At 31.3% G+C, this 12,523-nt stretch overlaps 2 protein-coding genes and 1 long non-coding RNA gene across 8 annotated transcripts in view; 1 reads left to right on the plus strand and 2 right to left on the minus strand.

Moving 5' to 3' along the window:
• The first annotated feature begins 519 nt into the window (after positions 1 to 519).
• Positions 520 to 10,708, plus strand: LOC143191117 (synaptic vesicle glycoprotein 2A). Of its 2 annotated transcripts, none has more exons than XM_076395896.1 (11): positions 520 to 655; positions 2,510 to 2,737; positions 2,792 to 2,954; positions 7,282 to 7,457; positions 7,520 to 7,704; positions 7,770 to 7,936; positions 7,992 to 8,142; positions 9,906 to 10,023; positions 10,080 to 10,239; positions 10,294 to 10,421; positions 10,470 to 10,708. In XM_076395896.1, the coding sequence occupies exons 1-11, from the start codon at positions 634 to 636 to the stop codon at positions 10,523 to 10,525; spliced, it is 1,554 nt and encodes a 517-aa protein (XP_076252011.1). In that variant the 5' UTR covers positions 520 to 633; the 3' UTR covers positions 10,526 to 10,708. The 2 variants fall into 2 exon arrangements, with proteins under 2 accessions (XP_076252011.1, XP_076252021.1); XM_076395906.1 differs by having other exon boundaries at positions 528 to 655; positions 2,513 to 2,737.
• On the minus strand, positions 5,321 to 5,750 carry LOC143191203 (uncharacterized). Its single transcript, XR_013004440.1, has 2 exons — positions 5,603 to 5,750; positions 5,321 to 5,551 (listed from the first exon to the last, which is right to left on the minus strand). It is a non-coding gene; the product is annotated as an uncharacterized LOC143191203 (long non-coding RNA).
• Positions 10,709 to 10,842: 134 nt separating the features above from the next.
• The window catches only part of LOC143191139 (solute carrier family 25 protein Shawn), a 33,962-nt gene continuing 32,281 nt past the window's right edge, over positions 10,843 to 12,523 (minus strand). For 3 of the 5 annotated variants that reach the window (XM_076395953.1, XM_076395946.1, XM_076395939.1), the window contains exon 8: positions 10,843 to 10,994. In XM_076395953.1, the coding sequence (XP_076252068.1) occupies positions 10,898 to 10,994 (97 nt within the window). In that variant the 3' untranslated portion in view covers positions 10,843 to 10,897. Of the gene's footprint in view, positions 10,995 to 11,051; positions 11,296 to 12,178; positions 12,256 to 12,523 lie in introns of those variants that run through there. The other 2 variants (XR_013004427.1, XM_076395961.1) reach the window with 2 other exon arrangements.

The following is a 12,523-nucleotide window of genomic DNA, read 5'->3' on the forward strand; positions in this document are numbered from 1 at the left end:
GCATCAAAATTGTAGTCCTGCTGTTGACAAATATCTGAGCACCTATTCTATTATTTCATACTATTTATTTAAGACAAGGTACTTACCGAACAGCCCTTGTAACATTATAGATGTCCATTTTTTTAATTTCTAGTAGTAAATAAATGAATTAAACATTAATAAGCCAAATTATACAACCCCCCATACATGTGAACTATTGTTAAAATATTTGAAGAACCATATCTTACGATAATATTGATCACATGAATAAAACGTCAACTATTTCATAAGAAAACAATAATCAAAGCCCGGTGACTTTTATGAAATAAAAAATCACAACCTAATAAAATATAAATCTACTCCACACTGTAAGACTCTAACCAAAACGCGTTAAATCATTCTTATATAGACATACAAAAAGCATAAGAAAATATCTTTAAATTCATGTTAAATCAGTAAATACATTAAATCTTTTTCAAATAATAATTCTACTCCCAGGAGAGCTGTTTATATAGACAATTTTTGATATTTGACGAAATATTTCTATAAATATAACATATATCTCCAGTATGAAATTATAACTTGTCTGAACAGTATTCCAAAATTAGTAAATTAAGTTTAGAATAGAAATTTTGTTGAAATAAAGGTGCGAGTATGTCTAAAGGAGAAGTCAAAGGTAAGACGCAAGGACTTCATTAATATTCTTGAAGTGTATCATCATGTTTTGTAAACACATCAAATTTGCCATGGAAGTTTTATTTATTTATTTATATATTATAGTCCCATCAGCCTCCTGGACTATTTAGGGTCTGTTTGCAGATATACAATATACATCACATTTACATCAGTTAACGTATACAATATTATTACAAGTATACAATGCAAAGAATAATATAAATACATGGTCGGATATAAAGTATAAGCCTATAGTTAGATGTGTGGGATAAAGGGTACAAATTGAAAGATGACAAGTAAAATATGTAAAATCATACAGATGCATGAATATATAAATGCTACAGTACAATAGTCGCCCAACACATGACAGTGATAGGGATACAAGATACAAAAAATGTAAATGAACATACATGATATTACATAATACCACCCTCTACGCGCTGTATCTTCGACATTCAGTTAGTATGTGTTTGATAGACAATGCGGAACCACATTCGACGCACAGTGGTGAACTTCTTTACTGAATAAGAAACTCATGGATCAGTTTCCAGTGGCCAATTCTGAGAGGCGAGAATAAGCTTAAGTTGCGTCTACTGATGTTGGTGGTGTTAAGGTCCTGATCATACTTTTTTTTCACCTCCGAAAGCTTGTTGTTTTCTGTTAGATTCCATCTGAGTTGGTCTAGATGTTTAGAGATCCTAGTAGAGTGGTGGATCATATTTCTACTCTAGAAGGGGAAGTTCTCCGTAAGTGATCATTCCCTTTTCTTGGCGAAGTAATCCGCTCTTTCACTTTCAATGATCGTAGAGAGAAGGGAGCCACATAAAAGTGATGGTTTTGCCACTTCTTTCCAATTTAGAGCTTAGTTCACCTATAAGCACTCCTAACGGGTGTAGAGGTAGAGATGGTTGGAGGCACTTTAAGGAGCTCATTGAATCGGAGGCAATAACTAATCGTTTGTCATTTGTTTGCGAATGTTATCATGAAAGAAACTTTCAGGTTAAACACATTAGTTATGGATAAAATGATATACATTGTTCAAGGCTTGGTACTGTTCATACACTAAAGCGTTCTGAACTGTATATCAAGTACCGGAAAACTTCCTATTCGAAATTTAAACGGTATTCTGCGATTCATGAAGCAAAACATGAAAATCAAACTTTGCATCATTGACTTTTTCCGCATACAGACAGACACCTGCTCACTATTTTTTGAGAGTTTGTAATAAAGCTCTAAGACTGAATATTTTTAAGTGAATGTCCCATTTTGACATCGACTACTACCAGTTTGTCCAGGATCTACAAATGATTTACGAAAGAAATCTTATTGTTGCCGTGTAATCAGTGAACTATACCTATTCGTTAGTTGACCTTGGTGGTGTTCCGCATGTGAAGCGTCCGCTCTTAGCTTTTGAATACTGTAAACTTCTAAACTAAAAGAGCTGAGTCTTCATTTGGTATAACTTGCAATTTCATATCAGCAAACATTTGACGCTGTACTACTTTTAAATAATTCGTATCAAGTCTAAAATAAAGGTTCGCCGACTTGGTTGACGCAGTGGTAAAGGCGACCGGACGGTCCTCCTACTGTTGCGATAATCGCGGGTTCAAATACTGCTGGAGCATGATAGTGAATTTATGTTCGTGATTGTTTAAGATTTGTGGTAGTCCTTAGGTAATTGTGCAAAATACGACAAAGAAAATGATCCCAGTCAAGCCAGTATTGAAACGATACCTATACTTTTAATATATTTTTTACTTCTTGGAATTCATGTCTTAATAACTAATCTGATATAATTTTAAACTCTTGTAAAGCACTTAGATTGTGAAACTAAACTTATTACATTAATTTCCAGTAGGCCAAGTTGAATTAGGAATGTCAAATAATCCTGCCGACTTCCAAACGGCAATAGAAGCCACCAAATTTGGAAAATTCAACGTAATGCTGCTATGTATATCTATAGCTGGCGCTCTAACTATGCAGTTCGAAACCGGCGTCATATCTTTCATTATACCAATGGCTGCCTGTGATTTGAATCTTACATCAAGCCAAAAGGGTTTACTGAATTCGATGGCTTTCTTGGGTAAGAGAAGATACTTTAATATTAGAGCAATTTCACTACATATTTTGCTTTAAGGTATGACAACATCGGGGTGCTTTTGGGGTTTCCTGCTTGATACCCTTGGAAGAAAAAAACCACTATTGATAGGATTTCTTATCGAGACTCTTATTACAGTAGGGAAAAGCTTCAGTCCTAGGGTTGATTTATTATGTGTACTTCAATTTTGTGGAGGAACTATGTAAGTACTGAAATAACCTAACCTTTTTAAATATAATTATGATGACATAACTCAAAATATTAGGTGTATACTTAATATTGACAGGCTTGAAATTGCTATTAAAATATAAATATATCCACGGTTTTCTAACTGCTTAAATATACCCTGATAATATTTTCAATCTAAATGCATTTATTTCGAAAAATATGTACAACATATGTTAATTCAAATATTTTCCTTCGTCTTCTACAACTTTTTCGTATCCTTCTTTAATTCCCTTCGAATTATTTTGGTTCAACAAGTCGTTCCTTGTCAAATATGTTACACTCAGGTACCTAATAGTTCAAAACTGAAGTTCTTCTGTACTTCTGACGCCTGCAAGTTACTTCCCAAGGGGTATTGAAGTGTTATGTTAGAAATTAAGCAAAGTCAAAGAAAACAATGAATAATATTTCCAAGATTAAGTTTATTATTGTTGATTTAGATTCTTTGATAAATACATGTACTTAGTGAATTAAAATTAAATTACTATTACAATTTTAAATGTTATAAAGCTTAATTTATTCGATTCATCAATAATTACCACATTATAAGTTGAATGGCGAATTTTAACAACAATATCCAATATAAAATAGTACAAGTTCTATTATTGGTGGTGATTAAACCGTTTAAAGCTCAGGCTACTCCTTGCGCCGTAAGAATCTTACCGGTATTAGAAAGATAATATTCCAATTAAAATTAAAATATAATCATAAATAATATTATATAAAATAACAATTTTAAATCCCAATAAAGAAAACAGTTTGCTAAGTGGATAACTTTTTCATCAACTTTGAATAATTCCCAGTCCCGACGTATAGATTGCGCCACCTTCTACTATGGGGTCTCTGGAAAAAAATTTCGCTACTTCCAATATCTAGATAGGGCTATAATAGTCAATTCAAGTAATTTGATTGGTCAGTTTAAACATATTAATATCAAAAACATTTTACTGTGAAGACATATGAATGGTTCTTCAATAAAGATTGGCGCACAGGTGCGGCACATGAAAACCCTGATATCACGTGTCATTAGCCGATGAAATTGAAATAAAAAAACAATTTAATTTGTAAAAAAATACTAAATTAAATTCACTAACAATATATGAAATATATATAATCTCTAAAAAAATTACATTGTTACTAATCGTTTCCGTCTAACCTACAATTTGTCTTTATGATAACTTCAATCTAGGTATATAACTAGGAGGACCCATCGACCCAATCTCAGTCTCTTTTGATTTGATTTTGAGTTTGATTATTTTGAGTCGGTGTCCTGTTCTGGTGGTATCCAAAAGCTGCAATATTTCAATATTATCATGGTAATAGAGTCTTTCCTCATGCCCCCTTCTCTTAATATCTTGACTAACTGTGTGGTATCTTTATTTATGTTACTCTTTGCAGAACATCCCCATAATTGAACTCCGTATGGCCATATAGGTTTCAATATTTGCTTGTATAATAGCAATTTATTATGTACTAATAATTGTGATTTTCTTCCAATAAGCCAGTACATTTTCCTATATTTCAATTCCACTTCTTTTCTTTTCTTCTTTATATGTTTCTTCCAGAGAAATTTTGCATCAAGATTCATTCCGAGATATGTAGCGTTGTTGCTATATGGAATGATAGTATTATTATTGTTATTGGTGTTTGTACGGTCTGTTTATAGGTGAACTGCACATGTATAGATTTACTTTCATTAATTCTAATTTTCCAAGCTTGTGTCCAATTATTTATATTGTTACTTGCCTGTTCTAATTTTCGTGGCGCTTGTTCACTATTGTCTCCGACAGGACGTATTGTAGAGAGTCGTCATTTTAAAGGATCTGCTAGGGTTCTGTCTTTTTGTATTTTTAAACTGAGAGCGAACTTTGACTCTTTCCTTATTAAAATTCTCATAACTTGTTTAAACCAGAAGTATATGGCACACCTTGTTATTATTTTTCGATATCTGATAAAAAATGTATTATATTATCAATGTGGTAATCACAAGATAAAATAAAAAGCTGCTAACAGTATAATACATCAATTTTATTAAAGTCTGGGACATGAGATAATGTCTTCTCTCTATAAAATTATTCTCAACTTGTCGGTCTACAGAGTTATTGATACTTGAATGCCAAAAAAATACAATACATTTTTTTTAAGTTTTACCAAATACCCTAGAATACGCAAAATGTTGTTTGTTCGTGTGGAAACATCTGGAACTGAAGATAGAAAACCAAACCTCCTATTCATTCCCTTCATAATTCTCTAAAGGCGAAAGATAAAAAAAATATGATAAGCGCTTTACATTATTTTTCAAATATGCTTGTTGAAGGATATATATTCCTAAATCCATAAGAAAAAAAAAGCTCCTGAAAGCTTTAACATATTTGTTTTAAGTTGGATAATAAAATTTTGCACTATTTAAGTACTGAATCACTTTGCACCAAAATTCGCGTATCGAACTTACGGTTCATCATCTCTTAAATAGTTTATATAGCAGGGGCTATTATTTTTGTGAAGTTGCACCTTGTATAGTTGATCCAAGAATAAAAGGATATCCCCTATATGCATAGCTTCTTTCGAGAATTTCTGAAATTAAAATATAAATATTTGAATCATTATTATTATGAATAAACTTACTCCAACAAAACACGTGATAAAGATCAGACTTTTTTTCATATTTGATCCAATCAGTTTGGAATTTTGAAGGCACACTGAAAATAGCGCCCAAAACAAATAAACATGCGCACCATGAAAACGAAATGAACCAATCCAATGTCTTCACGGTTCTTACCATAGCTATCAAAACAATAAGTTCACAATAGTCGCAAAACAATTCTCCAAAATTGTTTATAAAGTTTAATCTCTACTTTCTCAGTGACTTTAGTTAGAGAAAGTAATAAAAAGAGTTAGAGATATCAGAAAACATTGTCTACTATAAATTAATTTTAAATAATTTACAGATGGTATTACTGTAAATTAAATCGTAAAATGTTTTCAGCGTGTTGAAAACATCTGAATTTGTTCCGAGGAAATCGCATTTGCAAGAGATTTTTCATTTTGTATCTCAACTTAAACAAGGCGGCTGACGGTCGGCGTTTTGTGAAGTTTATGGCAACCATACTTGATGTTGTAAAAGTGGTGATATTGACAACTAAGATAAAGAACGATCTGGAGAACCAAAAAAAAAATTGAAAATGATCTTTTGAAGACTTTACTCGATGAAACCATCAGTGGGGATCGCTGTCAACTACAATTGATGCATTTGTGTCGAGAATTGGCCAGAACAGGAGCAAAGGTACAAAAATGTTTTACTTGAGCATGACACCGTGCGACTACATGTTACAAAACCGGTGACAACATAATTGGAAACACTAAAGTGGAGCAGCCACCGCGTATTCTCCTGTGAGAGGGCTGTCTGAGCAGCAGTTGAGCACAAAAAAGGATCGATTCGAAGATAGTCTTAAAGGACGTATCGTTTTTTCGAAATTGATTCCATAAATTGCCTAAAAGATTGGTAGAAATGCTTTGAATAAAATGCATTCTACCGATTTTTCGCAATAAATAATTAAATTTAAAAAAAATACCTAGAGATTACTATTATATTATATAAACCCAATTTATTGAGTGATATGAAAAAATAATACGAGAGGGAATCAAATATAAAAGGTAACTTTGTAAAATAAATGTATTGATCAATGGTATACACAGACTAAACATTTAACATTTTTCTATGTAGTGCTTCTCCATGCTCTACATACTTATGCCACCGATTTGAAACCTTGAATATTCCTTCTTTATAAAATGTTTAAGGGCAAGTTGTCAGCCAATTGCGCACATACTCCTCTACCTCTTCATCGCTTTCAAATATTTTGCCTCCAAGTAATTATTTGAAGGGCGCAAACAAAAAATAATCACAAGAAGTTAAGTCAGGGCTATAAGGAGGGTGCTCGGGATGTGTGTGGATGATCTATTCCTTGTCAAAACTGCGGTATTTTTAAAGCCAAGTTGAGTAGTAATGATTGATGGAAAACCTTCATAGCTGATACTCAATTCTGATGAGATTTCTTCAATCTTTAATCGGCGATCACCTTCAATAAGCTCTCGAACATTACGGATGTTGTTATTTGTTCGTTCGTGGGCATCTATTATAACTTTCATTTTCGGCACAATCTCGCCCACCCCTGAATTTTCTGATCCCCAAACTAGGCCTTCATGGTTAAAAACTTTATGATTATGCGTTGCGCAACCACCTGTTAATTACCTCTCATAGTTAGGTTTCACAATTAAGCAGTATTCACAACAGTATTTTCATTTAGAACTGGAGGGCTATATATAGCAGTCAACACATACCTTCACGAATTTCACTCAACGGAATACCGAGGAAAGATTCAAATGTTATACGGATCGATGTTTTGTTTCGGAAACGTTATAATACCTCTTCTGTCATCAGCAGTTACCACGCTGAATATCAGCTACACGATCGCTACGATAAGTAAAATAGTTTAAAAAGGTGCATAGAAAATATGAATTAAATATACCTTATTTTACTTACAGAACTGTACTCGTGGAATGTGTTGTTTCTTATTTGTGCTACGCCATCAGCTATCACCACAATATGTCTATATTTTTTGCCAGAAACGCCGAAATTCTTGATGAGCTGTAACAAAAATGACGAAGCATTAACAGTGTTGAAACAAGTGTATTCAGCAAACACTGGTCAAGACAAAGAGTTATATCCGGTATGGCCCAAAAAAAATCAATAAAAAGCATACGTTTCAAAAAAACTATTGCCTTTTACTTTTAGGTAAAAGCTTTAATACAAGAAAAAGAAGAAATCAACGAGGCCAGTTCCAAGAAGTCCTGGTTAGAGTACGCGAAAATCGGCTGGAAACAAATTTCGCCCTTATTTGGGAAAAAACATTGTCTCCACTTATTTTTAGTTTGTGGCATTCAGGCTTTGTTTCAAGTCACGTAAGTCGTACTTGATGACAAATACAATTTTTAATGGACGCATATTTGTGGACAGGGTAAACACATTTCGATTATACATGCCGCAACTCTTCCAAGCTGCACACGATTACCAAGTTGCTAACAATGCGTCAGCTAGTATGTGTAATATTTTGACTGTTCTCCGAACACCAACTGCAGAAAATGAGAATGACGCAGTCTGTTTGGTGGTAAGTGTTTTAAAATTATGGCTCAAACGAAAAACTATTTAAAATTTAAACAGAGCTCTGAAAAAATATAGATATATATATATAATTATTTTAAATATTTGACTAAATCTTTATTTGCGTGACCCATTGCTATATTACCCTAGAATAATAGATAATGTTATATAAAAAACAGAAACACCTTAACACTAGCTTAAAGGCATTTTTTTACAATTTATAGACAACCGATAGAGTAATATATAGAGTGTTAACTTAATGCAAATAATTTCAGAATTATTTTGCGTGGTCTCAGCAAAAAGTCACTGAGAACGTTATTTCGCTGAATTTCATTGGTTAATTTAAATTACCATTACAGGCACCTGTAAAGAAGATATTTTAATAGGAAAGTATTTCATTGGTCGAGGACTTCATACGCATCACGTGACCAACCTCCCACGTCATATACTACTAACCAATTAAATTTGAAATAAAACCCAAAGTTTTTCTAAATAATTTATTCAAATAAAATTCTATATTAATACAGATATTATAAAATATCATAAAGCTAAAATATAACTATATAATTAATATAAATAAAAAATAATTGAATGTGAATATAAGAAAGCCTTTCTAAGCAATCTAATTGACTACATAAGATATCTCCTGGCAAATATAATCAAAATTGTCTATAGCGCTTTTTTCATATTTCTTTAGTGCTATCAATTTAAATAATATGTATTAAATTTTCTAACTTTTTGTTCCCTAATTCTGAAAGCAAAGCAGCACAGTGTGTCTGTGTCTGTTTATATTTTATGTGATGTTATTGTGAACGGATCATTAAAACCGTTAAATTGTAGATATACTCCAGAATGGAGAAAACATATCAAAAAGTAACACTTTAAAGAACGGGGACAAAAAATGTAAGTGTATGATATATATCAAAATTACTACTGTGCTCATATTTTGGTAAAATCGAGGAGTTAAATAGACAGCTTAAGGATCTATTAACAATATAATAAAACAACGTCTTATGCACAAAAAAAATAACCTATAAAAAAGATGTTACAAAATTTTAAATTGAAAGGAAGAAAATAAATCTGTCATCTTTTTACCTCCCGCCCCCTGGTGATTCGAACGTGCAAAACATGGTTACGGGTGTGCCCTTTTAAGCATAATTTCTCTATGCATTAGATCACATTTAATTTCTCTATGCTTTTAAATTCCCATGGTAAATTTCTATGATTTGTGGCGTACGAAAAAGTATCTGATGTTTAACAAAACTGGAAACCACCAATTAAGTCATATAATATGTCTGATTTAAAACGTCAAGGAAGACCGGACATCTGTCAATAACATAACCTTAAAGTATGGGTTTTATGAGCTTTAAATTTGGCTGAAAAAAGAAAATGTCACACACAGATATTTTAGCATTGGAAGACAATGTCAAACGCCAATTACGGCAGACAAAAATTACAAATTATTTTTCTTCTAACTAAAAAATAATTATAACTGTTTGTTTAATTCATTAAAAATATATGTATATATATATTGACTATTTCTTTCAATAAAACAATATCATTTAAATCGTTAATGTAATTAATGTAAATACTTTCGTTAATGTAAATATTTCTAAAATGTGAACTACGCTTGGTTTGAATTAGTGCACATTAATGAATGGGCGTCTACTTTATGTATTACAAATATTTCAAAATGAGAGTCTATATTTTTTCGCAGACTTATTTTTCTTATATTTTATTACAATACACAGAATAATACGTTCATTCTAGAATACCGAAAATAATTTTCAAGTATATTTAAATTCAACCATTGTGGCGACTGCAACAATGATTGCCTACCTAACGGCAGGAACATTTATAAACTTATTGGGCAAAAAGAATCTACTCAGTAAGTGTTAATAATCAACATTGTCTTGCTCAAATTCTTCATCCTAAATTTTGCAGATATTTTAAATGTAACAGCTGGAATAACAATAAGTTGTTTATACTTATCAAAAAATATAACTACCACCCTTGTACTAGGATCACTATTTTTCTTATCATTGAGTATTTGCTTCGACATATTCGTTACTATTGTCGTTGTAATATTTCCCACTACTTTAAGGTGAGTGAGTTAGCTTTAGCTATTAACAATTACATAAACTTAACTTCTTTCCAGAGCAATGGCGTTTTCATTCAGTCTTCTAATTGGACGATCGCTGACGGTATTGGGAAATATGATTGTACCCATGCTAGTGGAAATGGGATGTGCCCCATTACTTATAGCGTGGAGTACTTTGACCATTAGTAAGTTTTTAAACTTTGTAGTTTTCTTGAAATCATATTATATTTCAGGTGGATTTATTTTATCATGTTTTGTACCCAACACTGACAAAATGGATATGAAGTAAATTTAATAATACTCATTAAGTAATAAAAAGACTGTAATTATGTAATTCTAATAAAATAAATAGATAATATGATAAAATATGTTTCAAGTTTACTGGACGTTGTTGGAATCTGTATGGATGATTTTTTTTAATAAATTATATTTGTGTACACTTCTGCACTGAGATAAAATAACTCTTTCAAAACAATATAAATTTGTTATTTTATTTACATGGATTCCTCTAAAAACTCGAAAAATTATAAAACCGGGAATATTAATAGTTGATTAAATATTGTATTGTAAACTTAAAAATCACAAATATATGCCAAAATAAAAAAAAAACATAAAGCAAAACCTATTGGGTTGAATCTTATATACATAGATAATCTTAAACTCAAACAACCATAGCCATCAAATGTGTTAAATATGCAAATCTATCGAATTTTGGAGTTGCTGGTTCTGCCTGGTCTCGGAACTCTTGAAAATACGATCTAAAAACAACCAATGAAATAAGATAACCAGGGAGAGACATTAAAACTACGGCCCACTTAAAATAAAGATTTTATTCAACATTGCCAACACAACGTTGGGAACACAACTTTCAAATACTGTCACATACATCTACACCATGGTCAAAACTAGAAAAACTTATCAGGTAATATATATTGTATACGATGAAAAAAAATTGAAAAACAAGTAAAAAATAACAGATAATAGATCTAGGTTTAAGCCAAGGTGAGTTTATCAATGTTATAAACTGTAACGGCGGGGTCTTCCGAACTATATTTGATCCTAAAACAAAGATTAATTTCATTTCATACCCATTATGTGCACAACTACCCGTCATTTACAACTTTCTATTGTCATTAAGTGACTATTATCACCATTAACAATATACAGCTTGTCAACTGGGAAAGTTTAATTAGTTTAGATTGCGCAAAGGTTAAACTAGGAGAAGTTCACTAACTGCCCGTTTTCCAGAATTAGCATAGTTTAAGAAGGTGAAAAAATTGTATAATGCTGGTTATGCACTCAATGAATCCAACGTCGACAAAAGAAAACGTACATGGAGCACATGATTCTGTTGTTGCATACTCTAAAGATGTTTTTAAACAAACAAAACATAAAATTAAATTAATAACGGTTTTAAAAGATGTTTCAAGAAAAACTTGCACTAAAATTGTAAATGAAAATTTTCCTAGGCAGTGTAACAGCAATGCAACAAAAAACTCAAAAAGAGGTTTTTAAAATGTTATACAATTTGAAGGTGAAACCTTTTACGTTTTTTAACTTTCAGTTCAAAGGAATGTGTAAAAAAATATGGAAAACATTTACAGGGGGCCTTATACAAAAAATAAAATCCATTGAAATTACGCACATCTTGATAAATTAATACCTTCCTAAAATTACTTTTGTATCATTTAGAACATGTTGAAATTTAAACTTTCCCAGTAAACATACTGTATAACATAAAATTTCTATTAAACTTTAGGAACATTAACATAGATTAATAAATTAACTTTGTTTATATTATTTTAAAAATATACTTTAACTGTAGCAGTAAAAACTACAATAAAATGTTTATTATAATATACTTTAAGTAACATGTTAAAAATCGACCACAAGCTGGTATCAAAAACAAAGACTCTTTAAAAAGTTAACAGATGATCTGTACCTAAAATTTCCATCATACTATAAATGCTGCTGCATCTTATGTCCTATCAGGGCCAGTTGCTAATTCTCTTTTAGAAACTAATAAAGAAAAATATTATAAATTCTTTGACATTGAATATTGATTAAACCACTAAACCCTCTAATGTGCAATCGTTAACTAATTAAAATGTGTTTTATTAAACCTAGAAAAACCTAATAAACATAGCGTGCAAATTGAAACATATATGTAAAAACTAACAGCACCGATCTTTATCAGATATCCATATCATTTCTCCAACACTTTGTTAATATATTTTAAAACTAGCTCCATCAAATATCAGTATCAATTTTCATTGTAAATTATACC

The sequence above is a fragment of the Rhynchophorus ferrugineus genome, unplaced genomic scaffold (assembly GCF_030347505.1).
Source record: "Rhynchophorus ferrugineus isolate W39M unplaced genomic scaffold, kcgeb_rfMv2 rfM1, whole genome shotgun sequence".
NCBI lineage: Eukaryota > Metazoa > Arthropoda > Insecta > Coleoptera > Curculionidae > Rhynchophorus > Rhynchophorus ferrugineus.